Raw genomic sequence first — 27,556 nt, forward strand, 5'->3', positions numbered from 1 at the left:
TTACTACATGCTGGTCATTTGCAGTTACTCTTTTCTCTTTGATCATAATGCCAAACATTAGGCCTTCAGCTTATTACAATTAATACGATACTTTTCTTCTTCATTAAAGGACTGAATATAAACTAATGAATATCTATGGTGATTATATGCTTAAGTGGCAGTCTTATTGTAAATTGTCAGCTTTATTTATTTATTTATTTTTGGAGTGAGGACTGCCACACTTTTTGGGTTTGAATTGTAGTACAGACATGCAACTTTTTATAGCCTGGACACATTATGTGTAACACAAAACAGTATGACTACTGAGTGTAGCTCATGCAACTGCAGCATTTTCTGGAGGCAACGTCATGTAACGATGTAACACATATACAGACCAATGAGTGGTCTTAGAAAAAAAGAATTTTGTTACTATAAGATTTTTAAATCTATATTACATTAATAAAAAGTAAAAAAAAATATTGTTTAGTCAGTAAAGATTTTATCTTTAACACACACTGCTGTCAGCAGCCTGTAGTGTCTTACTCAGTATCCAATGGTGTCTCTGCACACCAGTTCTCTGATATCTATCCTATGTGGTACAATTAGCTGCTGTTGAATTGGTCATATGTCACTTTGACTGCAGGGACAGTTTCTGTACATAGACAACTGCCTGTATTTGTTACACTTACAGCATGGAATATAACTAGAAAGACAACTTGTGAAATAGAACCATGACAAATTTGTATACTTTACATGTATATTAGTGTACTATAATTAAACACTGGAAAATCCAGTGTACTATAATTTCATTATGAATATGTGCCTCATTTGTATAAGACTGTCATATCAACTGTAATCTTCTTTGTAGGATGGTTCGAAAATGGGCACAGATCTTCAAAACTAGTCACTATCAAGAAATAAAAAAATAGATACTTCTCAATGCAAGTTATGATGAAGCTACAAGCATTTATTTCAGTTACAACCTTCTTTCATGATTCTTAAACCAAATGTTCATGCCCTGTGTGAAATTTTACCAGGCAGCTTTCTGTTTCATTCCTTTTCTCCAGTCCATATTCACCCATTATTTTTCCTTCTCTTCCTTTTCCTACTATCAAATTGCAGTCCCCATCACAATTAAATTTTCATCTCCCTTAATTATCTGAATAATTTCTTTTATATCATCATACATTTCTTCATTCTCTTCATCACCTGCAGAGCTAGTCAGCATGTTAACTTGTATTACTGTGGTGGGTGTGGGTTTGGTGTCTATCTTGGCTACAATAATGCAGTCACCATGCTGTTCATAGTAGTTTAACTGCATTCCTATTTTCTTATTCAGTATTAAACCAACACCTGCACTACCCTTATTTGACTTTGTATTTGTAGCCCTGTATTCATCCAAAGTGCTACAGCTTCTGCCACCAAACTTCACTAATTCCCTCTATACCTAATTTCAACCTATCCATTTCTCTTTTTAAATTTTCTAACTTACTTGCCTCATTGTGGAGATGCTGAGTCGTGATAGGCACAGTAAAAATATTCACACAATCATAGCTTTTGGCCATTAAGGCCTTTGTCATCAGCAGACACACATACACACATACACACATGCACACACACACTCACGCAAGCACAACATTCCACACTCCAATCTGAACAACACCAGTTTTGTATATCCTGATGATAACATCCTCCTGAGTAATCCTTGACTGTAGATCCATATGAGGGACTCTTTTACCTCCAAAATATTTTACCCAAGAGGATGCTATTGTCATTTAACCATACAGTAGACCTGCAAGCCTCTGGAAAAAATTATGGCTGTAGTCTCCCCTTGCTTTCAGCCATACACAGTACCAACCCAGCAAAGCTATTTGGGTTGATATTACAAGGTTAGATCAATCAATCATTCATACTGATGCCCTTGCAACCACCGAAAAGACTCCTGCATTGTAGAATAGTAGAGCCAAAAGACTATTAGAATTATGGAACCACTATGAAATAGTCCTAACAAACAAATGGTTACAAGTTCCTAACAGAATACCATGAGATACTGCTAGATACCAGGTAGATCATATACTAGTCAAACAAAGATACAGAAATCAAATAAAATCTGATCATTCATACCCTGGTTCTGACACTAACAGTGAACATATAATAGTTATAGCCAAGTGCAATATTAGATTTAAAAAGCAACAAATTGCAACTGGTACTATATGGTGTATAGAAAGACTGAAAAATGAAGACACAGCTGAGGAATTTAGAGTGGAGATGGACAGGATATATCAAGCAACTGTAAACAGGGAGGACATAAGATGTACTAGAGAGAAGAAACTCCAGCCAAGGAAACCATGGATGACAAACAATGTTTGACTTCATATAAAATTACATAGCTTGAAAAAAAACAGCTTTTCACTGATACAGAAAAATAAAAAACTGAACAACAACATTGTGCCATTGCTAAAAGAATAATTGAGGTGAACAGGAAAACGTAAGCCACATTAATTTACCAAGGGAGCGGTTTTGATAGGATGGGCTGGAATATACTATTTGTAAAACTTAATAAAACTGGAGATAAAATATTGATTCTCAATCTATACAAAAAAAAAAAAAACAAAAAAAAAAAAAAAAACCAGAGTACAGAAATAGATATCAGTGGCACTAAGAAATAGGCTAGGATGGTAGGTAGAGTTGTCTGACAACTCTCTCTCCATATTTATTTAACTTTTACAGAAATTAAAACACGAAGAGTAAGAAATGGCATCAAAGCAACAAAAACTAATGGTAGACAAATATATTGTATTCTATCTGCTGATGATATAGTAGTCTTATCAGAAGGTGAACTGTATGTTAAAAATTTTGTCGGGTGCTTTAGACAATGAAAAACTGAAAGTAAACATAAACAAGGTTGAAATAAGAGTGACAGATAAATCAAACAGACAAGTAAGGGGAATAATAAAACAGTAAATAAAATACTAGTGCTACTAGATGAATTTTGCAATTTGGGAAGTACAATAACAGATGACAATATAAGTATAAAAGATATAAGGGAAATAAATAAATAAAAAGAAGGAGAATTTGAATCAACAATCCTTGAGAAAAAAGAGTAATTTGCTAACAAGCAACCACCGTAATACTGAAACAAGGAAGAAGTTCATCAAGACATTTATTTGGATCATTTTAAACAATACTTGTGGAGGTTGGACTCGGAGAATAAGAAAAGAAAAAAATTAGAAGCAGTAGAAATTGGATATGTAAAGGAACCACCAATATATGTTGGACTCAAAGAAAATTGACAAATTCTACAGGAATACACTAAGCAGATTCAGAAAGATGTAGGTTGCAGTAAGTACTGGGAGATGGAGAAGCTTGCACATGATAGGGTAGCATGGAGAGCTGCATCAAACCAGTCTCAGGACTGAAGACCACAACAACAACAAATTCTACAGGAAATTAAAGAGAAAAGAACATTGACTAATGCGATGCAGAGAAGAACAACTAAATTCATTTAACACCTAATCTGACACAATATCTTCCTAAAAAGAAACATATTAAAAGGAAAACTCTAGCAAAAAATTAGGAGACATGTCCAGAATGTCCATATTACAAAGTGTTATCAGTAGGTTGAATGGCAACGACTACAACCAATTGGTACCCTGACAAGGAACAGAGAAGAATAGCTACATCAACAAGGCATTGCCTATAGTGTCTAATGATGACAGAACTTCTTTAGTAGCTAAGTTTTATGTACGAAGAAAATTATAGTAGAGGAATGGGCAAAAATTAAGTTAGAATGCTGAGATGAAAAAAAAAAAAAAATATCTGCTTCAAATATGCATCAGGAAAGGATTCACAAGGAAAATGATGGGAGTCAATTGTCATAATATACTTTAGAATATGAAATTCAAATTATTGTGCACTAGTAATGAGATTCATACAATTTATGTGTCAAAGATAAGTGGATGAGAGCTAGAAGTTGCAAGCTGAACAGAAGCAAAGAATCAAAAACAAAAATAAGATTTGGGAAGGACAGAAGATGTTGCAAGACAAAGGGACCATCTAGAGAAAAGAGGAAAGGAAGAAATTACTGGAGATTATAAAAAAATCACTGAGACTAAACAAATTTCATTGAGAGGAAAAGCAAGTCAGTTGTTGGGCTATTAAAATGATCTGTTTATATTTTTGACAACAAAGGTAATAGAGAAGACTACTGATGCTTAAGCATATTTTTTAATAAATAATTTCCGTCTACATCATTTAAGAGATTTTTACTCCAGATCTCATGTTCTGTTTACTGCAATAATCAGATACTGTAAACAGAATAAAAACAAGAAAATGAAAAGTTATGTGCACGCAGCACTGACAGAAATGTAATATATTTTCATTCACATGAATACTGGTACAGATTTCTTGAAACAAAATTCTATGTCAGTGAATAAGTATCACATATACTGTAGCAAACTGTTTAATGTCAGCATAGCATTATGGTTTGCACAAAGTAAAGGAAACAACTTGAGACAGTACTAGTGGAAGTCATACACAATATTAATTTTGCTTGATTATATACAATGCTAAATTAATATGAAAATTGTTGAGAATCAGGTAACACATATTCAATTACTAAAATTTAAAATGATATAGTAAATATTCAAATGATATAAGGCATCAATAATAAAACTTATATCACAGTTAAAATAAAGTCAGATAGAAGCCTGAATGAAACCTCACCCTCATTAATTATATACTGTTTGTCATCATATGTTCCCCTCCTCCATAGTTTTATCATGTAACGTATAAACCCCACATGTTGGACTTTATTTTACATGTTTTGCCTAATTGTGATATTCATAACAGAAGTATGCTTACAACCTTAATTTAAAAATAAAAAAGTACATTAAGAGCAGAGCAATAATTTAAAAATAAATGAAATTAAATATCTGAGTATCTAGTAGGGCTTTTCCACCTTACAATGGAAACAATAACATGCAACAGGAACACCAAAGAATGATTACTTGCAGGTCAGTAAGTAAAAACACTGGCAGCCCAGTCAGTGAGGAGCACAGTTCAGTGACAACAAGCAAACATGCATTGTTGATACCCATAATTACATCAGATCTTCAAAATTTCAATTTCAATTCTTCAAAATTTCAAATTACATGAGATTTGTCCATAATGACAGTACAATACAGTATGAAATCCTCAGAAAACTATATTATCAACAAAAAGCAATTGCAGTAATCTCATGAACTAAAATGTAAATGTTGTGTGACTAGGGTCTCCCGTTGGGTGCAAGTCTCTCGATTTGATGCCACTTTGGCAACTTTCATGTCAATGGGGATGAAATGCTGATGATTAGGACAAAACAACAACCAGTCCCTGAGTGGAGAAAATCTATGACCTAGCAGGGAAATAAACCCAGGCCCTTAGGATTGATATTCTTTTGTGGCGGCGTTCGTAGCGACAAACAATTCGCTGTAGAAACGGCTTACGAAGTCACCGCCACACTTTTAATAGCGGGCCGACCGGTCCGCTGGGACAGTGAACAGAAAGATGAAAACCCAAACACTCTGATTAAATAAAAGTCGGTACTTATCTTTATTGATGAAGATACAGAAACACAATAGTGAACTCTGTGTCTACAGAGATCTGTCTAGTTCGAGTCGGAGCGGCTAGGTCAGCGTCGGCTGACGACAAACAACAACTCTGCTGCGATGAACACACAACTGACTAGCAAGTACACAATTCGGTGGCGAGTATACAACTGAGCGGCGAATACAGAACTGTCCTAGCGCTCGCGACTCCAGCGCTTAAGAAGCCAGAAGCCAGCGGTGGTGCGTGCAGACTTGCGGCGATTTCCTGTCTCGCTGGCGCTGCTTATGCGGACGGCGTCCGGACTTTGATGCTGCCAACCTTTTGGCAGCGGGCTCGGGTGGCATTACTGGCTAGGACATAACACTCCTCCCCCCCAAATCGCCGCACCATCGTTGAATAATGACGTGGCGAGCGTCGACGGCGGGGGAGGGGTCTGGCCGCAGGCGTAGCAGAAGTGACCGGGGCGGAGACTGTTGTCGGTGGCAGTCCCCGGTCCGCACCCCAGCATTGGCTGCGCGGCGCCTCAGGAAACACTGACTGAAAACCGAGGTCAGGGTGCACGCCTGTGACCACGGGCGCAGCTTCTGGTACTGGACGCGACGGGGCGTCGGGACCCACGAAGAGAGGCAGCGTCTCCTGACGCTGCATCAACGGCTGCTGAGTGGGCGCCGGACAAGGCGCTGCGGTGTCAGACTCCTTGGGGGTACCCAAGGAAAGCGGCTGCAGGACAGGCTGCACAGCCACCGCTTGGGAAGGCGGCCCGGCTGAGGGGTCGACGTCCATCAGCTCCGAAGGCGGTGGCGACTGAAGAGGGACCGCAGGCGCCGGAGCGACCACCTGGGGCGCTCCCGAAGGAAGCTGCGCGGGAGGCATCAACGGGACGGGCTGTCGGCGTGGTAGCGGCGACGGCTGCTGCTGCTGCCCTGGGGGTGGCAGCGAAGTCGGAAGGCGCGGCTGGAACCCGCCGCGGACCAAATCTGTGGACAAAGAACGAGCGGCAGAATCCGGGCGGCCAGTGCGGCGCAACTCGTTCTGATGCCTCCTGTGCACCCCAGTAGCACCTTGAACAGTATAAAAACCGCGACCCTGGACACTTATCACGGTACCACGTTCCCAACGACGGCGACCGTGATAAACTCTAAAAAAAACGGCGTCGTTGCACTGAAAACGCGTGCGATGCTCAGAAGCGGCGGGTCGATCCGGGGGGTGCAACAACTGTAGTAGGGTGCGATGACGACGGCCGTGGAGAAGCTCCGCAGGCGAAGGGCCGTCGCGTGGCGTGGTCCGGTACGACGACAGGAACGTGATGAGGGCCTGCTGACGAGAGTGCGTAGCACGAAGGCGGTCCATATGATCCTTGAATGTGCGCACAAAACGTTCCGCTGCACCATTCGATTGAGGGTGGAACGGCGGAGTAAGAACATGGCGAATGCCATTGGCAGAACAAAAACTTTCAAATTCAGCAGAGGTAAATTGTGGACCATTGTCAGACACTAAAACTTCTGGAAGACCCTCAATACAAAAAATTGAAGTCAACGCCTGTATAGTTTGTGCAGACGTTGTAGACTGCATGGGCACAACAAACGGAAAATTGCTAAATGCATCTATCACGATGAGCCAACAAGAATTCCAATATGGACCAGCGAAATCAATATGTACTCGCTGCCAGGGACCGGCAGGGCGTGCCCACTCAAAATAGCGTTGAGGCGGAGCAGCTTGGTGTTCGGCACACGTCGAACAATCTGTAGACATCTGCGTAATCTGCTTATCAATGCCGATCCATGTACAATGACGGCGGGCAAGCTGCTTGGTGCGGACCACTCCCCAATGACCTTGATGCAACAAGTCGAGGACCTTGGATTGGAGCACTTGGGGAACCACTACATGAAGCTGGTCATTCCCGGTGCGTAACAGCAAAACTCCGTGCGAAACAGACAACAGATGACATTGCGGATAATAGCGACGAACCACAGGATCCGATATGTCCTTTGCCTTGGACGGCCAACCACGTTGAACAAAACGTAATAGTAAACTCAGATGAGGATCCGTAGCTGTCTCACGTGCCACCTGACGATAATCAATCGTAAAATCCCGGAGGGATTGATGTTCATCGGTGTCAATCTGATGGCAAGAGTCGTCAGAGGAATCGAAGACATCATCCGCAGCAATCGGCAATCTAGAAAGCGCGTCAGCGTTTGCATGCTGAGCTGTAGGGCGATACAGTATCTCATACCGGTATTGTGATAACAAAAGAGCCCAACGTTGTAGTCTCTGAGCTGTCCGCTGAGGAACTGGTTTAGACGGATGAAACAGTGACGTCAGGGGCTTGTGATCTGTTACTAAATAGAATGGTCTACCATAGAGGTAGTGATGGAATTTTGTGACACCGAACACAATTGCCAACGCTTCCTTGTCCAATTGGCTATAATTACACTGAGCTTTGTTTAGCAATTTAGATGCGAACGCAATAGGACGTTCGGTGTTACCGACTCGGTGAGACAACACAGCACCGAGGCCGAAAGAAGAGGCATCACAAGCTAACACCAGAGGCTTGTTAGGGTCGTAATGGACCAGACAACGATCATTCAATAAAGCCTCTTTAAGCTGCTGAAAGGCTGATTGGCAATCAGCTGACCACACAAACGGAACATTCTTACGGCGGAGACGATGCAACGGTGCAGCAATCTGTGATGCATTAGGCATAAACCTAATATAATATGTCAATTTGCCAAGAACTGCTTGCAATTCATGCAGATTGCGAGGGGCGGGCAAATCACGAATAGCTGCTAAATGTGACTGGGAGGGATGAATGCCTTGAGCATTAATAACATGTCCCAGATACTCCAGCTCCGTAAGGAAAAATGAACATTTATCGATGTTGCAACGTAGGCCTGCCTGAGACAACACTTTAAACAAACACTCCAAATTACGGAAATGTTCAGCAGGCGTCCGACCGGACACAACAATATCGTCTAAATAGTTGCAACACGATGGCACATTAGCCAGAAGTTGTGACAAAAAACGCTGAAAAACAGCTGGAGCTGACGCACAACCAAAAGGCAAACGCAGAAAACGGAACAACCCCAACGACGTGTTTATGACAAAATACTGTTGTGATTGCTCGTCGAGGGGCAATTGCAAATATGCTTCACGGAGATCAATTTTGGAAAAGAAACGAGCTTCCCCTAACTTGTCCATCAGCTCGTCCGGTCTAGGCAAAGGAAAAGAATCAATGACAGTCTGAGGATTAACTGTCGACTTAAAATCAGCACACAAACGTAACTTGCCAGACGGTTTCTTTATAATAACTAAGGGAGAAGCCCACTGGCTCGCTGAAACGGGTTGAATAACACCGTTGTTTTGCCAACGACGAAGTTCATCTTCTACAGGTGCCCGGAGGGCGTGAGGCACTGGACGAGCACGAACAAATCGAGGCTGAGCATTATCTTTTAACGTAATATGAGCGGCAAAGTTCGCAGCACAACCTAGTTCGTCTTTAAATATGTCACTGTATTGTTTACACAAATCGGTTATGCTGTCTTGAGGAACAACAACAGAATTAATTTGCAACACATTGTCTTGGATAGACAGGCCAAACAAGTCAAAACAGTCTAATCCGAAAATGTTTACACTGTCCGTAGCGCGGAGCACTGTGAATGAAACTGTTTTTGTATTGCCACGGAATGTGGCTGGCACGCTACATACACCTAACACAGGAATTTGTTCTCCACTATAAGTAGCCAAAGAATGTTTTGCCGCTGAAAGTTTAGGGCGGCCGATGGCCGCATACGTAGCACTACTTATGAGAGTCACAGACGCACCAGTGTCTAATTGAAAATTGAAGGTCTTATCCTGGATGCGTAGCTTCACAAATAGTTTATTACACTGTCTCTGGATCGGTGCAGTGGAGGCGGAAGACACAAAATCTGCGCGTTTAGCGCGTGTTCGCTGCTTACGACAACTCGTGGGTTGGGCGGGTGGAACAACAACTCCCGTGTCACTTGCAGTCTGTACATCACTTTTCACAGCGTTTGAATTACGCTTGGGTCGCTTAGCAGAGGGCTGGGTGGGTGGCTTATTGCGAACAAGTTTATTACCCACACAAACCGTGGAAGAGTCTTTAAACGCGACCTTCTGGGCGGGCTGGCTTTGAAGAACATGAATATCCATGGGCTGGGCAGCACTAGAATTGTTCTTGCGTTTACGCAAACAAACAGTCTGGATGTGTCCTTTCCTTTGACAAAAGTGACAAACCGCGTTTCTTAACGGGCAACGTTCACGAGGATGAGCAAGAACACACTTAGGGCAAGACTTAACTCTATCATTTTGCACACGCGGCTGACGAATGTGTTTAACATGACGCTGCCGGCTAGTGTTTACAGTCTGACTCTGCCGGTGGGGCCGCGGGCGTGACATAACTTGCTTAGCCCAGGCAATTTGAGAAATACATGGCTGATCTAACTCACACTCAGCATAGTCAAAAGTATCTTGGGCTTCAATGATGTTCATCACAGTCTCTAATGACGGGTCAGGCAACTTTAAGATAGCAGCACGAATACGAGAATCTGCAATGTTTTGAGTAATAGCGTCTCGTAACATGACATCACTGTAGGAAGCTCCACACACACAATTAAATCGGCACTGACGGGTGAGGCCCCGTAAATCTGTTAACCACTGTTTATTAGATTGATGTGGCAGTTTCTTTAATCTGAAGAACTTGAATCTGGCTGCTGCCACATGAACTCGCGACTTGAAATACTCAGCAAGCTTGTTAACAACAACATCATAGTCTAAAGCTTCTGGCTGGGATTCCGGGAACAACTTACAAAGTAGTCGATAGACTTCCACGCCTGCAGTGGAAATTAAATAAAGCTGCCGCTCAGTACCTGTGATTTTGTAGACTGTCATGTGCGCCTGCAACTGTGCGAAATATTCTCGCCATTCTTCTCGTGATGCATCAAAAGCATGGAAAGGTGGTGCTGCCTGTGCGTGTTCCTTTTGTGTTGGAGGATTAGCCGCTTGTTTGGCGATTGCTTCCACCAGACTTTGTATTTGCTGACTCTGTAACAAGATCAACTGTTGTAAGTCGGCAGACATAGTGAACACAAATTATACCAGCCCCCAAAATTTTATCGCTATAATTAGTATAACCAGAAACAAGCTGAACCAGCCCTGCACACGAGTTCGGAAGTTCTCGTCGCCAGTTTTGTGGCGGCGTTCGTAGCGACAAACAATTCGCTGTAGAAACGGCTTACGAAGTCACTGCCACACTTTTAATAGCGGGCCGACCGGTCCGCTGGGACAGTGAACAGAAAGATGAAAACCCAAACACTCTGATTAAATAAAAGTCGGTACTTATCTTTATTGATGAAGATACAGAAACACAATAGTGAACTCCGTGTCTACAGAGATCTGTCTAGTTCGAGTCGGAGCGGCTAGGTCAGCGCCGGCTGACGACAAACAACAACTCTGCTGCGATGAACACACAACTGACTAGCAAATACACAATTCGGTGGCGAGTATACAACTGAGCGGCGAATACAGAACTGTCCTAGCGCTCGCGACTCCAGCGCTTAAGAAGCCAGAAGCCAGCGGTGGCGCGTGCAGACTTGCGGCGATTTCCTGTCTCGCTGGCGCTGCTTATGCGGACGGCGTCCGGACATTAATGCTGCCAACCTTTTGGCAGCGGGCTCGGGTGGCATTACTGGCTAGGACATAACATATTCTGTCGCGATGACCACTCAGCTACTGGGGCTGGACATCTCATGTACTGAAAACTAACAAAATTAGGCATAAAGTCATCTTAACTAAGATGCTTTCTTAGTATGTGCAAAAAATTTCAATTTGTTCTAAAATATTCAAGTTATCTCCAGCACCTTTGGAGTAAGATTGTTAAATGTTAACACAGTGTATCAAGTGGTAAATTTTTGCATCACTGTTTGAATACCTTGTACTTCATCTGTTCACATATTGTCATATTACCATTCTCGTATCAGTTTGCAGTCTCTTTCAATGAGATTGTAGCAGTACTAACTTCCATTTTAACCTTACTCTCTTTCAGTAGTAAAATAAAAACTCTTTGTATCATGGATTTTATGAACACACGATTATATCTCCTAGGATGACAAGATTCCTCATTTATGATTCCATCTATATTCATTGGTTTTCTATATATGCATCATGAATTTTGTTAGTGAACAAAAGAACAGAAAAAATGTTTCTTTCTCATTTGAGCTTTATCATTTAGGTGATTTTTGGGTGTGAGGTATCAAGCACCATACACAAGGATGTATGGGAAAAACAGTTTATTAAAGATAATACACAGACAATACTTTTCTATTATACAGTGGAATTGTTGATGAAATATGAGAAGTTAGCAGGAAGATTAAAGAATACCGAAGAGAACAAAACAGAAAAAAGGTGTTTGTAACAATAATTACTGGTACGCACTGAAATTACTAAACTAATAAGAGTTCCTCAGTCCCCCCTCCCTCACATGCATACACATGCAAAAATCACACTTTCTTAGTGATCTATGAAATTTCAGTTTTCAATTTTACATACATATCTGCATGTTTCATAAGTTCTTCTCCTATTCATTTCAAGTTACTTGTTTTTACAATGCTATCTCATCACTTAACCTGTTGTATAAATACACGATTAGTAATTCATAAGACAGAAGAAGAGCACCATTTTACAACTCACCTAAGCTTCACTAATGGGAGCAAATTAAAACCTCTTGCAACAAACCTTTTCTTCAGAGAGAACAAATGACAAAACAAGAGGAAAGAAAATATTAAGAAAAGTAGTAAAACTAGTGCATTAGTGTTATCACATCTGTTGGAGACATACTGTTGAGCCAAAACATTATGACAATTTGATCAATGGCATGTTGGTCTCCTTTGGAACATTATACAACAGAAAATCTGCAAGGCATGGGTGATGCTGCTGCCCTATTGGATTAAGGCATTTTATCAGGCATAGCAGATGAGATGAATATGGAAGTGATGAACGGAGATGAGGTGTCAAGGGAAGGGTGAGAAAAGATCTAGGAGAGGGAAGGACATCAAGGAAATAGGATAGTGTTATGGCACCAAAGAGCTCACTCTAAGGAGAACACTTACATTAGTTGGTTGCACATTATGAGATAAAATTGTTCTTGCTTCTACCAATAAAACTGTAATCAAAGATTGAAGGGGTGGAAGAGGGGTCTTCCTCATTCCTTTTTCCATCTTGTCCCCCTCTTGCCAAATTCTCACTTCATATTCAACTTTGTGCAGCACACTCCTGTGTCTGATTACGCTACAAAGACCGCTCTCAGTTTCCAAGACGGCCGCCGAGTAAGTGACGCCAGAAACTATTTCCAGAAAGTTAAGTGATTTAGACAGGAATATAATTTAGTTTAACACCGATAACAAATTAAATACGTGCATTAGTGTATCGTTTTGTCTTGCCGTTGAACGTTTGACTTTTCTTTGCGTATTTTTTCGGAAAACACGAAAAGATCGTAACTTCGCGTAGTCGCGCTTAGGCTTAAATTTTGTAAACGTGTTTGTTTCTTGTTTCACGGTAATTTAACTAGTTTCTCGGTAACAAATAAGTAAACTACCGTAAATAGCGTATGACTTCATTGTTTTAAAACAGATTTCTGAAAAACAGCGTAACCTTATCTCAGAAACTTGCTTATATACATTTGTTTATAGGCTTAATTCTCGTAACGTTTTTGGAGAATCAAACTCAAAGTATCTCGTTTAATTGTCCTTTTTTTCATTCCATCGAGTCAAATATATAATAAATAGCATATACCTTCATTGTTTTAATACAGATCTCAGAAAAACAGCAGAATTTTAAATCAGAAACTTGCTTATATACATTTGTGAATAGGCTTAATTCTTGTAACGTCTTTTTTTGATTTTCGGTAATTTAATTGATTTATTCTAGCTAAAGTATTATTTTCGCCATGAGTGAGAAATGCCTGACTTGTCATAGAATTGTTAGTTCCGGGGTTTGGTGTGATGGATGCAGTAGTTTTTTTAACTGGAGGGACTGCAGTGGCGTGGGTGTCAGGGAAGTGGATCAGGCTCATCAGTGGTTATGTAGGATTTGCAGCAGAGATAGGAAGATAGTGGAACAGGAGGGGAAAATTGCTGCCCTTCAGGCTGAGCTAGATCAGGCTAGGGAAGATCTGGACAGGTTAAGGAGGGAGAAGGGCAAAGACAGGTGGGAAGTGGCAACAGGTAGCAGAAGGAACAGGCCTAGAACTAAGTCTGACAGTTTTGTGGTGAATGTCAAAAATAAGTTTGACTTGTTGCTTCAGTTAGAAACTGATGAGCCTCAAGCAGAGGTAGGTGTAGACAGGACACAACAAACTTTCAATAGGAAATTGAAAAAGAATGTAGGAAAGTCATCGAAAAGGAAGAAAGTTTTGTTGTTAGGCAGTCCTCATGCCAGAGGTGTAGGCCAACTTCTGCAGGAGGAATTAGGACCAGAATACCAGGTCACAAATTTTTTCAAACCAAGTGCTAGTCTGAATCAGATGACAGAGGATTTAGGTTCATTCTGTAAAGGATTTACCAGGGAAGACACCGTGGTTATTGTGGGAGGGCCAGGGAACAGCATCGACAGAGATACTGGGTACAGTATAGAGTGTGACCTGGTAAAGATTGCGTCGGCATCGAGACACACCAATGTTGAATTTGTATCTGTCCTGAGACGCCATGACTGGCCTCATTTCAACTCTTCTGTTGGGAGAGTTAATTTGGAGTTGGAACGGCTGCTTGGGTCGGGTGCGGGGGCTCATATTGGTGTGGTTCCTGTTGATTCTCTCAGTAGGTGGGACTATACCAGGCACGGCCTACATCTCAACAGGAAAGGGAAGGGGAAACTGGCTGGGGTAATAGCAGGAAATTTAAGGGGGGAAGGCACTGCCATGAATGGTAAAATACCAGTGGTTACAGGTGTTGGAGCAGCACCTTTTTTTGGGTAGGTAAGACAGAAAGATGTCAAGTTCTACGAGAGGTCAGGATTGAAACAAATCTTCAGTTTAGGAAAGAAATTAAACAGCACAATTCTAGCACATTGGATCACCAATCAGGGCTGTCAGTTATAAATTTTCACCAATCACCAGAAATTTTATCTCCACCAACTTGTATCTCAGTCCTAGGTAATTGCATTGATGAATTAAAGTCACCCAACCCAGTTGACATAATCTGCCTCTCTGAACACCATGTGACCACTGGTATAGGAACTAGGCCTGAGCACAATGAGAAACTCAGACAAGAGAGTACTGCAAATGTTAGAATAAGGAAAAGTTCTCATAAAAGTATAATTAAAAATAATGTAAGTATATTTCATCAAAATATTGGGAGTTTAAAGAATAAAATAGATGAGCTTCTGGTTTGTTTAGAAGATTTAGAAGCTGAGGATGAAATAGATATACTATGCCTGTCTGAGCATCACATTGTTACTAATATGGATAAGGTAAATGTAAGTGGATATAAGCTCTCTGCACATGTAATGAGAGAAAATATGGAGAAAGGAGGAGTTGCCATATATGTCAAAAGTTATCACTGTGCAAAAAGTATAGAAACAAAAAAGTTTTGTGTAGAGAAACATATAGAACCATGTGCCTGTGAGCTTAAATTAAATAAAGGCACATTTATAACTGTAACTGTATATAGGTCCCCATCAGGAAATTTTCATCTATTTCTGAAAAATTTGGACTCCCTGTCTGTCAGACAGGGGAAAGCAAATTATTATTTGTGGGGACTTCAATGTAGATTCTCTGAAAGAGGGTAATGGGAAAAATGACCTTGAAGTATTACTCGGTTCTTTCAATTTGACACCCGTTATTGATTTTCCTACTTGGGTGGTAAAGGATAGCAGCTCACTGATAGATAACTTCTTTATAGACCAAGATAAGTTTAACCAGATAAATGCTCAGCCTGTTGAGAATGGTCTTTCTGATAAGGTGCACAGCTAGTTCCAATATATGACATAGCTCCATTCAGCAATACTAAACAGTCCTCCAAAGTAGTACGTTCAGTCAACGATTTAACAACTGCAAATTTCAGGGAAAGCCTACAGCAGTTAGACTGGGATGAGGTGTACCGTGAACCTGATGCCAATTTAAAATATAATTTATTTCATGACATTTTTGTAAATGCATTTGAAAACTGCTTCCCCCAAGAAAATAGTTAAATATACTTGTAAGAAACCTTGTAACAAACCATGGCTTACTAAGGGTATAAAAATATTTTGTAACTGGAAAAGGGAAATGTATCTGACAGCAAGAAAGAGTAGTGACCCAGAAACTATCAAACATTATAAAAACTACTGTGTTATATTAAGAAAAGTTATTAAAAAATCCAGAAGTATGTGTATCATGTCTGAAATCAGCAACTCTGATAATAAAATTAAAACAATTTGGAATATTATTAAAAGAGAAACAGGTCAACCAAGAGCACAGGAAGACAGTATTACCATCAAATTGAATGAAAACTTTACGAACAAAAAGTCAGAAGTTGAAAATATTTTTAATAATCATTTTCTAAATGTTGTGGATATAGTAGGATCCAGGTGTTCATTAGAAGATGCAAGGCTGTTAATGGAAGAGGCCACACCTATGCAATTTGATACAATTGAAATCTCACCCACTTCTCCCTCTGAAATTAGGAAAATAATAAACTTGCTTAAAAGCAAAAACTCACATGGAATTGATGGTATTTCCAGCGAAATACTAAAGGCTTGTTCTCAACAGATAAGTAAGATTGTCAGCCACCTGTGTAATAGCTCTCTGGAACAGGGCATTTTCCCTGATAGACTGAAATATGCTATTGTTTCAATTGTATCAAATTGCATAGGTGTGGCCTCTTCCATTAACAGCCTTGCATCTTCTAATGAACACCTGGATCCTACTATATCCACAACATTTAGAAAATGATTATTAAAAATATTTTCAACTTCTGACTTTTTGTTCGTAAAGTTTTCATTCAATTTGATGGTAATACTGTCTTCCTGTGCTCTTGTTATACCTTTGCATAAAAAGGGGGATAGATCTGATATCAACAATTACCGTCCAATCTCCCTTCTAACAGCTTTATCCAAAATTTTTGAGAAAGTAATGTATTCAAGAGTAGCTTCACATATCTGTAAAAATGAAGTACTAACAAAATGTCAGTTTGGTTTCCAGAAAGGTTTTTCAACAGAAAATGCCATATATGCTTTCACCAATCAAATTTTGAATGATCTGAATAACCGAACACCACGCATTGAGATTTTTTGATTGTGTAAATCATGAAATTCTGCTAGACAAACTCAAATATTGTGGCATGAGTGGGACAGTGCACAAATGGTTCAATTCGTACCTAACTGGACGAGTGCAGAAAGTTGAAATAGGCAGTTCTCATAATATACAAAGATCAGCACATTCCTCAAACTGGGGAACTATCAAGAATGGGGTTCCACAAGGGTCAGTCTTTGGTCCTTTGTTGTTCTTAATATATATTAATGACTTGCCAGTCTATATTCATGAAGAGGCAAAGTTAGTTCTCTATGCTGATGATACAAGTATAGTAATCACACCTGACAAACAAGAATTAACTGATGAAATTGTCAATACTGTCTTTCAGAAAATTACTAAGTGGTTCCTTGTAAACGGACTCTCACTGAATTTTGATAAGACACAGTACATACAGTTCCGTACGGTGAATGGTATGACGCCATTAATAAATATAGACCTTAATCAGAAGCATATAGCTAAGGTAGAATATTCCAAATTTTTAGGTGTGTCCATTGATGAGAGATTAAATTGGAAGAAACCCATTGATGATCTGCTGAAACGTTTGAGTTCAGCTACTTATGCAATAAGGGTCATTGCAAATTTTGGTGATAAACATCTTAGTAAATTAGCTTACTACGCCTATTTTCACTCATTGCTTTCATATGGTATCATATTTTGGGGTAATTCATCACTGAGGAATAAAGTATTTATTGCACAAAATCGTGTAATCAGAATAATAGCTAGAGTCCATCCAAGATCATCCTGCAGACATTTATTTAAGGATCTAGGGATATTCACAGTAGCTTCTCAGTATATATACTCCCTTATGAAATTTGTTATTAACAACCAAACCCAATTCAAAAGTAATAGCAGTGTGCATAACTACAATACTAGGAGAAAGGATGATCTTCACTATTCAAGATTAAATCTAGCTTTGGCACAGAAAGGGGTGAATTATGCTGCCACTAAAGTCTTTGGTCACTTACCAAATAGTATCAAAAGTCTGGCAGATAACCAACAAGTATTTAAGAAGAAATTAAAAGAATTTCTGAATGACAACTCCCTCTACTCCATAGAGGAATTTTTATATATAAATTAAGGGGGAAAAAAATTATTTAAAAAAAATTTAAAAAAATAAAAAAAAACAAAAAAATAAAAAGTTGTTATATTAACTTAAGTATGTTGTTAAATTAACTTAATTATGTCATGTATTGGAAAATTTGACTCGTTCCACATCATTACAAAATATCATATTCATGATCCATGGAACTAGTATTAATCTAATCTAATCTCTAATGCCATTTTTCATCCCCTTCCCTTACACTCTCTCCCTCTCTGGGTTATTGTCCCATTCTTGCCTTTTCTCCTTTTCCTTTCCCTCCTCCCTTGCTTGTTGTTCTTATTCCTTCTACTGAACATAACTTCTTTGTTCAGTTGTGCCACAACACTATGATGATGCAAGCTCATAAGCTGAGCTGTCATGTGCCTTTTCTTATTTGTGTGTCTGTCTGTTGTACAAAACCTTGACTGTATCACTATCTTTGCATATTCCATTGTTTGTATTCCACTCAAAATTTTGAAGTATTGTCTGAATGTAAAAGGAGTTAGTACTTTAATGTCAATAACACATCAGACCCAGTATTTTCCTTTTTTTGAGTAGTTTATAATATTATTTATTACAGTTATACACATCTTCTAGTTCTGAAATATCTTTCAACAGGTACAAGCACTATGCTAACATTCATTACACTGTCATCAAAAACCAGCAGTCAGCTGCCCAAAGTGTCTTACATAAAGGCCAGTGAAATCTGGTTTCTTGGGTGCACAGCATTCATTTTTGGGTCACTGGTTGAGTTTGCATTTGTCAACACCATATGGAGAAGAAGGTATGATCATCTTACTATTTACCTATTAAAAAGTGGTAAGTAAATACTAAATGTGTTTTGAATACTGATCATAATGCAAATAAAATAAAGGTGTGGAGATGAAGGGAATTTTCTAGTGGAGTTGGGCAGGTGACAGAGATATGTTTGTGCAGTCTTAACAGCAACTAGCTTGTATAAGGTTTGGTATGTATGTCATCCACAAATGAGAGACTTGATGATTAATTTAAAGAGATACACTTCTGTTGTACTAATATTTATTCAAACCATGATTGGGCTCAAGATTGAAAATTCCATCTTCAAGTGTATGAAATTATTGTATTTGATAATACATGACATGCAACCAGGCCAGTCAGTGCAAGAGTTTTAATCATTGCATACTGACAGAAACTGTTTGCTGCTGGGCAGTCGCATGGTAGGAAAGTCAACCACTGCCGTTGGTGTTCCTACTGAGCAGCTGGTTTGAATAAATATTAGAACAACTGAAGTGGATCTCCTTAAATTAAGTATCAGTAACTAGGTTACTGATTTGATAAATCCTGAAAGGTAAGTAGCATCATCCAGTATATGGCTGAAACCTGCTCTGGTATTACATATGACAGTGTGTACTCATCATAATATTGAAACTTTAGAGCAGCTGAAATGATTGTACACTGAGAACTAAATGTGGCTCAAAGGGTTATGGTTATTAGTATTCACACCTTTTGACATCACATCAATAATTTTTAAGGTGAGATGGAGTAATGAAACTGTTATGAAAAAGAATGAAATGAGCAAACAGAGAATAAAGAGACTGCAAATTAAAAATATTGACAGATAAGCACCTTTAAAGTAAAGTCTAATAGTCAGTTGTAATTAAAAGCCCTTATGCATACCATTCATTGGCAGCCAAAAATGATCCTACAGCTGAAAACTCCATATCCACTATCCCTAGTGCAATACACATTACCAGAAGAGTGTTGTGATGAATTGCTAATCTCATTAGACATTTGGAAGCCCATTATTTATGTACAGACTTGCTGAATCCCAGCTGAGCATAAGTAGTACAGTGTTCCAGTCACAACATTTAAAATTATGGACAGAAGAGCTTGCCATTACTTCCCTTTGGGAGAAAAAATATGCAACTATCCTGGCTTTTGGAACTAATAGTTCCTTCCTCAGGGAGGAATTTTATATATTGGGGAAGGTTAAAAAGGAAGGGAATGTCACTCATACTCCAGGATGAGAGGGATTCACCTGTTGTAAGGATGAGGTTTGATAATTAAGATCTTCATCCTTTAATTGTAAATACTGGATAATTATCTGTTGGCCATACTATAGAACAGTGTGGAACTAGACCTTTTAATTTCCAACATAACGGTACTCCTGCCCACAATCAAATGTAATAATATAGCAGGTTGTTGAAATGGGAGAGTATGAAGTCACACGACCAACCCTGAACCCTGATAACAGTGACATTGATTTTATCAGTGTCAATTATAGTCCAGTGGGCTGTCAGACCAGGCCCCCCTCTCCCCAAACAGGTACAGAATTGTTCACACAATATTGTCACGTAGAAGGAGGTGTAGTTAGATGAATGACAAACACTAACTTCACTTAACGAAAGTTTATTCAGCTCTTGCACATACAAAAGCGCGGAGTGAACTGCCTCCAGCCAGAACACATACGGTATGTATACAGCTACAGAACATTCCAGTACAATGATTGTTGACATTTGTGGATACTTCTAGATGTACTTGAATTGAATATAGAAATTAAAGTTTTACAGTTCAAATGAGTTTTGAACTCACGACCCTCCATGCAACAGTGTATTATCATAACCACTACACCACAGTGACTGTGCTACTCAGCTTCTTCTGCAACATTGCTCCCTCCTTAAGAGAACAGCATCTCAGTGTTACATCCTCCTAGTCCGGAAATGAGTCATCGGCCCTGCATATTCTGACTCCCGATGACTGATGTTCACCCTGGAGGTGATCTTCTTAGAACTTCCTTTGTCACTATGCTCTTTGTCAGCTTTCCACTTGTTGCCTGTCACTGGAGCTTCAAATTTACCCTTCTACTCTGGGTTGCAGGATCCTTATAGGGCTTCATTTGAAGGATGTGGACCATATCTCTGATTTCCATTGTCTTGTGTCGGGGTCGAAATCTTCAACTTCATAAGTAACATGAGACAACTGTCTTACAACCTTATAAGGTCCAAAGTAGTGCCTGAAGAGCTTTTCAGAGAGATTAACTTTCTGAACAGGAGTGAAGATCCAGATGAAGTCATCTGGCTGGTAGACAACAGGGTGGTGGCTAGCATCATACTTTCGGCGATCGTTTTCTTGAGCCTGCAGCATGCAGAGTTGAGCTAACTGCCAAGCTTCCTCAGATCTGGCTAACAGCTGGCCAATGTAGCTGTTGTCCACATCATCAGGATGTAATGGAAACACAGTCTCCAACACTGTAGTTGCCTCATGCCCACGCACCAGGAAAAATGGCGTAAATCCTGTGGTGTTGTAAGCAAACATCACAAAAGGTAGCATCTCATCACAGTTGCTCTGCTCAACATTGATGAACATTGATAGCATGTCGGCCAAGGTCTTATTAAGGTGTTCAGTAAGCCCATTAGTTTGCAGATGGTAGTCAGTCATCATGTGATGAGTAGTGTTGCACTGATGGTTTATCTCTGTCACAAGATTTGACTGAAAAACTTTCCCTCAATCCATAATTAATGACCTTTGGGCACTGTGTTTTAATACAATGTCTTCCATGATGAATTTGGCTACCTCAAATGCTTCAGCTGTTTTCACGGCTTTTGAAATGGCATAGCATATCAGATAATCAGTACAAACAATAATCCATCTATTGCCACTATCAGACATTGGAAATCATCTGAGGAGGTCAATCCCAACAAGCTGGAAAGGCGTTTCGGCTGGTGGAATTGGTATGAGCGAGCCAGGTGGTTTCTGAGGAACTGCCTTTCTCCTCTGGCACTCTCAACAGTGTGACACATAGTGAAGGACACTCATAAATAAACCTGGCCAGAAAAATCTCTTGCGGATCCTATCATATGTCTTAATAAATCCTAAATGTCCAGCCTCAGGTGTGTCATGGAATTTTTATAAAACATCTAAGCGCATGTGTTTAGGAATCACTGGTAGCCACCTCTTTCCAAATGGATCAAAGTTTTTCTAGCATAGTAATCCATTAACTACCTGAAACTGTCCTTTCACATCCTCTGACTGATTTAAGGCAAGCATAATTTGAGATATCTTGGCGTCCTTCTTCTGCTCAGCAGAGAAATCCTGGAGTGCAGTAACTATTACTATCTTCATCAAAGTCTTGATGGTCTTGCACAGGGTTTCTTGAGAGACAATTGGCATCTTGGTGTTTTCTTCCACTTTTGTACACTATGGTAATGTCATACTCTTGAAGACTTAGTGCCCACCCATCCTATTGGATCCTTAAGACCTGTCAACTAACAAAGTAATGATGGTCTGTAACAACCATGAATGGCCTTCTATAGAGATACTGTCGAAATTTGCACATGGCCCGGAGCCCAGCAAGACATTCTCTTTCTGTAGTTGAGTAGTTTCTTTTGACTTGTGTAAATGTCCTAGAAGCATAGGCTATAACCTTCTCTTTTCCACCTGAAATTTGCACCAGACCACTGATCCCATACCCACTGACATCTGTGTGTAGTTCTGTAGGTGCTCTCTCATCATACAGGCAAAGTACAGGGTTAGTAGGCAAAGCTTTTCACAGCACTTCAAAAGAATCTTGTTGAGCATCGCCCCAGATAAATTTAGCATTGGCTTTTAACAACTTTTGGAGTGGCCTTGCTTTGATACAAAAGTCTTTGATAAAATTACAGTAATAAGAACATAATACGAGGAAGCTTCTCACATCTCTAATACTTTTAAGAATAGGAAATTCCATTATAGATCTCACCTTTTCCGGATCTAGCTGCACACCTTCATTTGGCACAAGTTGTCCAAGTATTTTGATTTATTTTGCTCCAAAGAGACACTTTCTTGGATTAAGTTTCAGTCCACCTTGTTGGAGACACTTAAGGAATACAAGTCGCTGAGGAATGAAATAAATAGGAAGTGCAGGGAAGCTAAGACGAAATGGCTGCAGGAAAAATGTGAAGACACCGAAAAAGATATGATTGTCAGAAGGACAGACTCAGCATACAGGAAAGTCAAAACAACCTTTGGTGACATTAAAAGCAACGGTGGTAACATTAAGAGTGCAACGGGAATTCCACTGTTAAATGCAGAGGAGAGAGTAGATAGGTGGAAAGAATACATTGAAAGCCTCTATGAGGGTGAAGATTTGTCTGATGTGATAGAAGAAGAAACAGGAGTCGATTTAGAAGAGATAGGGGATCCAGTATTAGAATCGGAATTTAAAAGAGCTTTGGAGGACTTACGGTCAAATAAGGCAGAAGGGATGGATAACATTCCATCAGAATTTCTAAAATGATTGGGGGAAGTGGCAACAAAACAACTATTCACGTTGGTGTGTAGAATATATGAGTCTGGCGATATACCATCTGACTTTCAGAAAAGCATCATCCACACAATTTCGAAGACGGCAAGGGCTGACAAGTGTGAGAATTATCGCACAATCAGCTTAACAGCTCATGCATCAAAGCTGCTTACAAGAATAATATACGGAACAATGGAAAAGAAAATTGAGAATGCGCTAGGTGATGATCAGTTTGGCTTTAGGAAAAGTAAAGGGACGAGAGAGGAAATTCTGACGTTACGGCTAATAATGGAAGCAAGGCTAAAGAAAAATCAAGACACTTTCATAGGATTTGTCGACCTGGAAAAAGCGTTCAACAATATAAAATAGTGCAAGCTGTTTGAGATTCTGAAAAAAGTAGGGGTAAGCTATAGAGAGAGACGGGTCATATACAATATGTACAACAACCAAGAGGGAATAATAAGAGTGGACGATCAAGAACGAAGTGCTCGTATCAAGAAGGGTGTAAGACAAGGCTGTAGCCTTTCGCCCCTACTCTTCAATCTGTACATCGAGGAAGCAATAATGGAAATAAAAGAAAGGTTCAGGAGTGGAATTAAAATACAAGGTGAAAGGATATCAATGATACGATTCGCTGATGACATTGCTATCCTGAGTGAAAGTGAAGAAGAATTAAATGATCTGCTGAACGGAATGAACAGTCTAATGAGTACACAGTATGGTTTGAGAGTAAATCGGAGAAAGACGAAGGTAATGAGAAGTAGTAGGAATGAGAACAGCGAGAAACTTAACATCAGGATTGATGGTTACGAAGTCAATGAAGTTAAGGAATTCTGCTACCTAGGCAGTAAAATAACCAATGACGGACGGAGCAAGGAAGACATCAAAAGCAGACTCGCTATGGCAAAAAAGGCATTTCTGGCCAAGAGAAGTCTACTAATATCAAATACCGGCCTTAATTTGAGGAAGAAATTTCTGAGCATGTACGTCTGGAGTACAGCATTGTATGGTAGTGAAACATGGACTGTGGGAAAACCGGAACAGAAGAGAATCGAAGCTTTTGAGATGTGGTGCTATAGACAAATGTTGAAAATTAGGTGGACTGATAAGGTAAGGAATGAGGAGGTTCTACGCAGAATCGGAGAGGAAAGGAATATGTGGAAAACACTGATAAGGAGAAGGGACAGGATGATAGGACATCTGCTAAGAGATGAGGGAATGACTTCCATGGTACTAGAGGGAGCTGTAGAGGGCAAAAACTGTAGAGGAAGACAGAGATTGGAATATGTCAAGCAAATAATTGAGGACGTAGGTTGCAAGTGCTACTCTGAGATGAAGAGGTTAGCACAGGAAAGGAATTCGTGGTGGGCCGCATCAAACCAGTCAGTAGACTGATTGGGGGGGGGGGGGGGGGGGGGAACCTTCAGTCTTTTTATGTGTTCATCAAATGTCTCTGAGAACACTATAATGTCATCTAAATAACAAAGACACATCATCCACTTCAGGTGACTCAGAAGATTATCCATCATCCTTTCAAAAGTTGCTGGTGCATTACACAAACCAAACGGCATTACCTTAAACTCATACAGGCCCTCAGGGATGATGAATGCAGTTTTCTCATGATCAGCCTCATCTACTTTGAGAGTCTAAATGAAGTTTATGACAATGTGATTATTTAGACAAAATTTATCATTGAGCATGAAATTGAAGCAACTAAATGCTGCATAAAAATACAAAACAGAAAGCTGACTTAAAGTAATGAGTAATCATGATATCAGTAATGTATGCTGTTTTGCTAAGGAAAAAGGAACAAATGACATGAGATATGTGTAAACATATAAATAAAACAATGACAAACATCCATACAATAAAAAATATTAAATTAATTGACAATTCATAGTACAGAGTTTCAGTATGTCTTACGTGACACCTGCCTGGTTAACCGTGCAGTCTAACACATTGCTTTCTGAGTGGGAAGGCATGCTGATCCCCGGCATGAATCCGCCTGGTTGATTAGTGCTGAGGTCCGGTATGCCGGCCAGTCTGTGGATGGTTTTAAGGTGATTTACTATCTGCCTCGGCGAATGCAGGCTGGTTCCCCTTATTCCACCTCACTTACACTGTGTCAGCAATGCTGTGCAACACTTTCTCCAGATACACGTACACCATATTTACTCTACCATGCAAACATTGGGGTTACACTTGTCTGGTGTGAGATCTTCATGTGGGAGGGGGGCGGGGGGGGGGGGGGGGTGTCCACTGGGGGCCGAACTGCACAATAACCCTGGGTTCAGTGTGGGGCAGTTGTAACCTGTGGTGGTGCTGTTGACCACTGCAGGCTATGGTGCAGACAAAGCCTCTCCATCATTTGTAGGTCCTGAGTTCCATACAGTACAATACAATACAACATCTTACGTAGTACATTCAGAACTATAATCACCACTAAATAAATAAATTTATATCTTAACTTTGTTGAAATTGGTTATGCACTGAATTATGATAGGTGATTTGCAAATGTAGAAGGTGTGCACAAAGTTGGTATTAGAAGTCTTGTGAGGTGAACAAAAGGAAAGGTGTGACAATTCATAATGGACTTTTGGAACATTTGAAGATTAATCCAACTCCTTTTGACACAGGACTAACCAATGTTAAGGCTTGGAATTCTTGTATGATCCAGAGAGTAAAAAATAAATTAAATGAACAAACTTGTCTTCTTGACCAAAAAGGGCCAACATGAGCCACTCATCAGTAAAATTGGCTTCTCTGATGTAGGAGATGTGTCCCATAAAGTGTTTGTACATATTGGAAAAATGTTGAGCATTAAATTTTATGCATAAATACTTAAACATTTAGGGATTAGTGTTGACCATATCCAAAGAAAAATGGTCAATACGTAGGTGATCCACCAAGACAATATATCTTGTCACATGTTGCCAATTCTGTGAGAGACATTGGTCAAATACCATGTCACCGTGCCTGAATTATCCTACAGAGAATTATTCTAAAGTCCAGATTTGGCACCCCACCAACTTGTTTTTGTTCATTTGGAACTCAGCAAGAAAGGATGTTTTTTCAGGATGACTGAGATGGTCCAGGTAGTTTTGACAACGTGCCTGAAGAACCATGCGGACATTTACACTTACATCTACATTTACATACGTACTCTACAAGCCCCCATACAGAGTGTGGAGAGATCACTCTATACCACTACTAGTCAATTCATAACCTGTTCCACTCTCAAATAGAGCAAGGGAAAAATGACTGACTATATGCCTCTGTACAAGCTTAAGTTCTTTTGTCTTATCTTGTTTTCATGGTGCTTATGTGAAATGTACATTGGTAACAGTAGACTCATTCTGCAGTCAGCTTCAGATGCCATTTCTCCCAATTTTCTCAACAGTGTTCCTCAAAAATAACATTGCCTTCCTTCTGGGGATTCCCATTTGAGTTCCTGGAGCATCTCTGTAATACTTGCATGTTGATTGAACCTACTGGTAAAAAATCTAGCAGCCTATCTCTGAATTGCTCTGATGACTCCCTTTAATCTGACCTAGTGGGAATCCCAAACACTGAAGAAGAACTAAAGAATAGGTTGCAGTAGTGTTCTACGTACAGGCTCCTTTACAGATGAACCACATGTCCCTAAAATTCTCCCAATAAACCAAGTCAACCGTTCACATTCCCTACTATAATCCTTACATGCTCATTCCATTTTATATCGCTTTGCAATGTTGTACCTAGATATTTAATCAATGGAACTGTGTCGAGCAGCACACTACTAACTCTGTTTTTGAACATACAGGTTTGTTTTTCCTACTCATCTGCATTAATTTACATTTTTCTACATTCAGAGCTAGGTGCCGTTTATCACAACAACTAAAAATTTTGTCTGAGTCAGCTTGTGTCATCCTACTGCCAGTCAACAATAACACCTTCCCGTACACCACAGGACATCAACAAACAGCCACAGAGTGCTGCTCACCTTCTCTGCTGATCATTTATGTATAAATAAAATAATAGCAATCCTATCACACTTCCCTGGGGCACACCTGATAATACCCTTGTCTCAGATGAACACTTGCTCTTGAGGACAACATACTGGGTTCTATTACTTAAGAAGTCTTCAAGCCCCCTATATATCTGGGAACCTATTACAAATGCTTGTACCTTCATTGAAAGTCTTCAGTGGTGGTGCTGTGTCAAATGCTTTTTGGAAATCTAAGAATATGGAATCTGCCTGTTGCCTTTCATCCACAGGTCATAGGATATTGTGTGCAAAAATGGCAAGCTGACATTGCACAAACAATGCTTTCTAAAACTGTGTTGATTCTGGACAGAAGCTTTT

General features: G+C 39.8%; 1 protein-coding gene across 1 annotated transcript in view; it reads left to right on the forward strand.

Moving 5' to 3' along the window:
- LOC124776691 (pH-sensitive chloride channel 2-like) overlaps window positions 1-27,556 on the forward strand; it is an 85,262-nt gene that overhangs the window by 40,113 nt on the left and 17,593 nt on the right. The window contains exon 7 of the mRNA XM_047251794.1: window positions 18,570-18,735. Coding sequence (XP_047107750.1) covers window positions 18,570-18,735 — 166 coding nt within the window. The remainder of the gene's footprint in view (window positions 1-18,569; window positions 18,736-27,556) is intronic.

This window comes from Schistocerca piceifrons, chromosome 2, assembly GCF_021461385.2.
Source record: "Schistocerca piceifrons isolate TAMUIC-IGC-003096 chromosome 2, iqSchPice1.1, whole genome shotgun sequence".
In the NCBI taxonomy this organism is placed as follows: Eukaryota; Metazoa; Arthropoda; class Insecta; order Orthoptera; family Acrididae; genus Schistocerca; species Schistocerca piceifrons.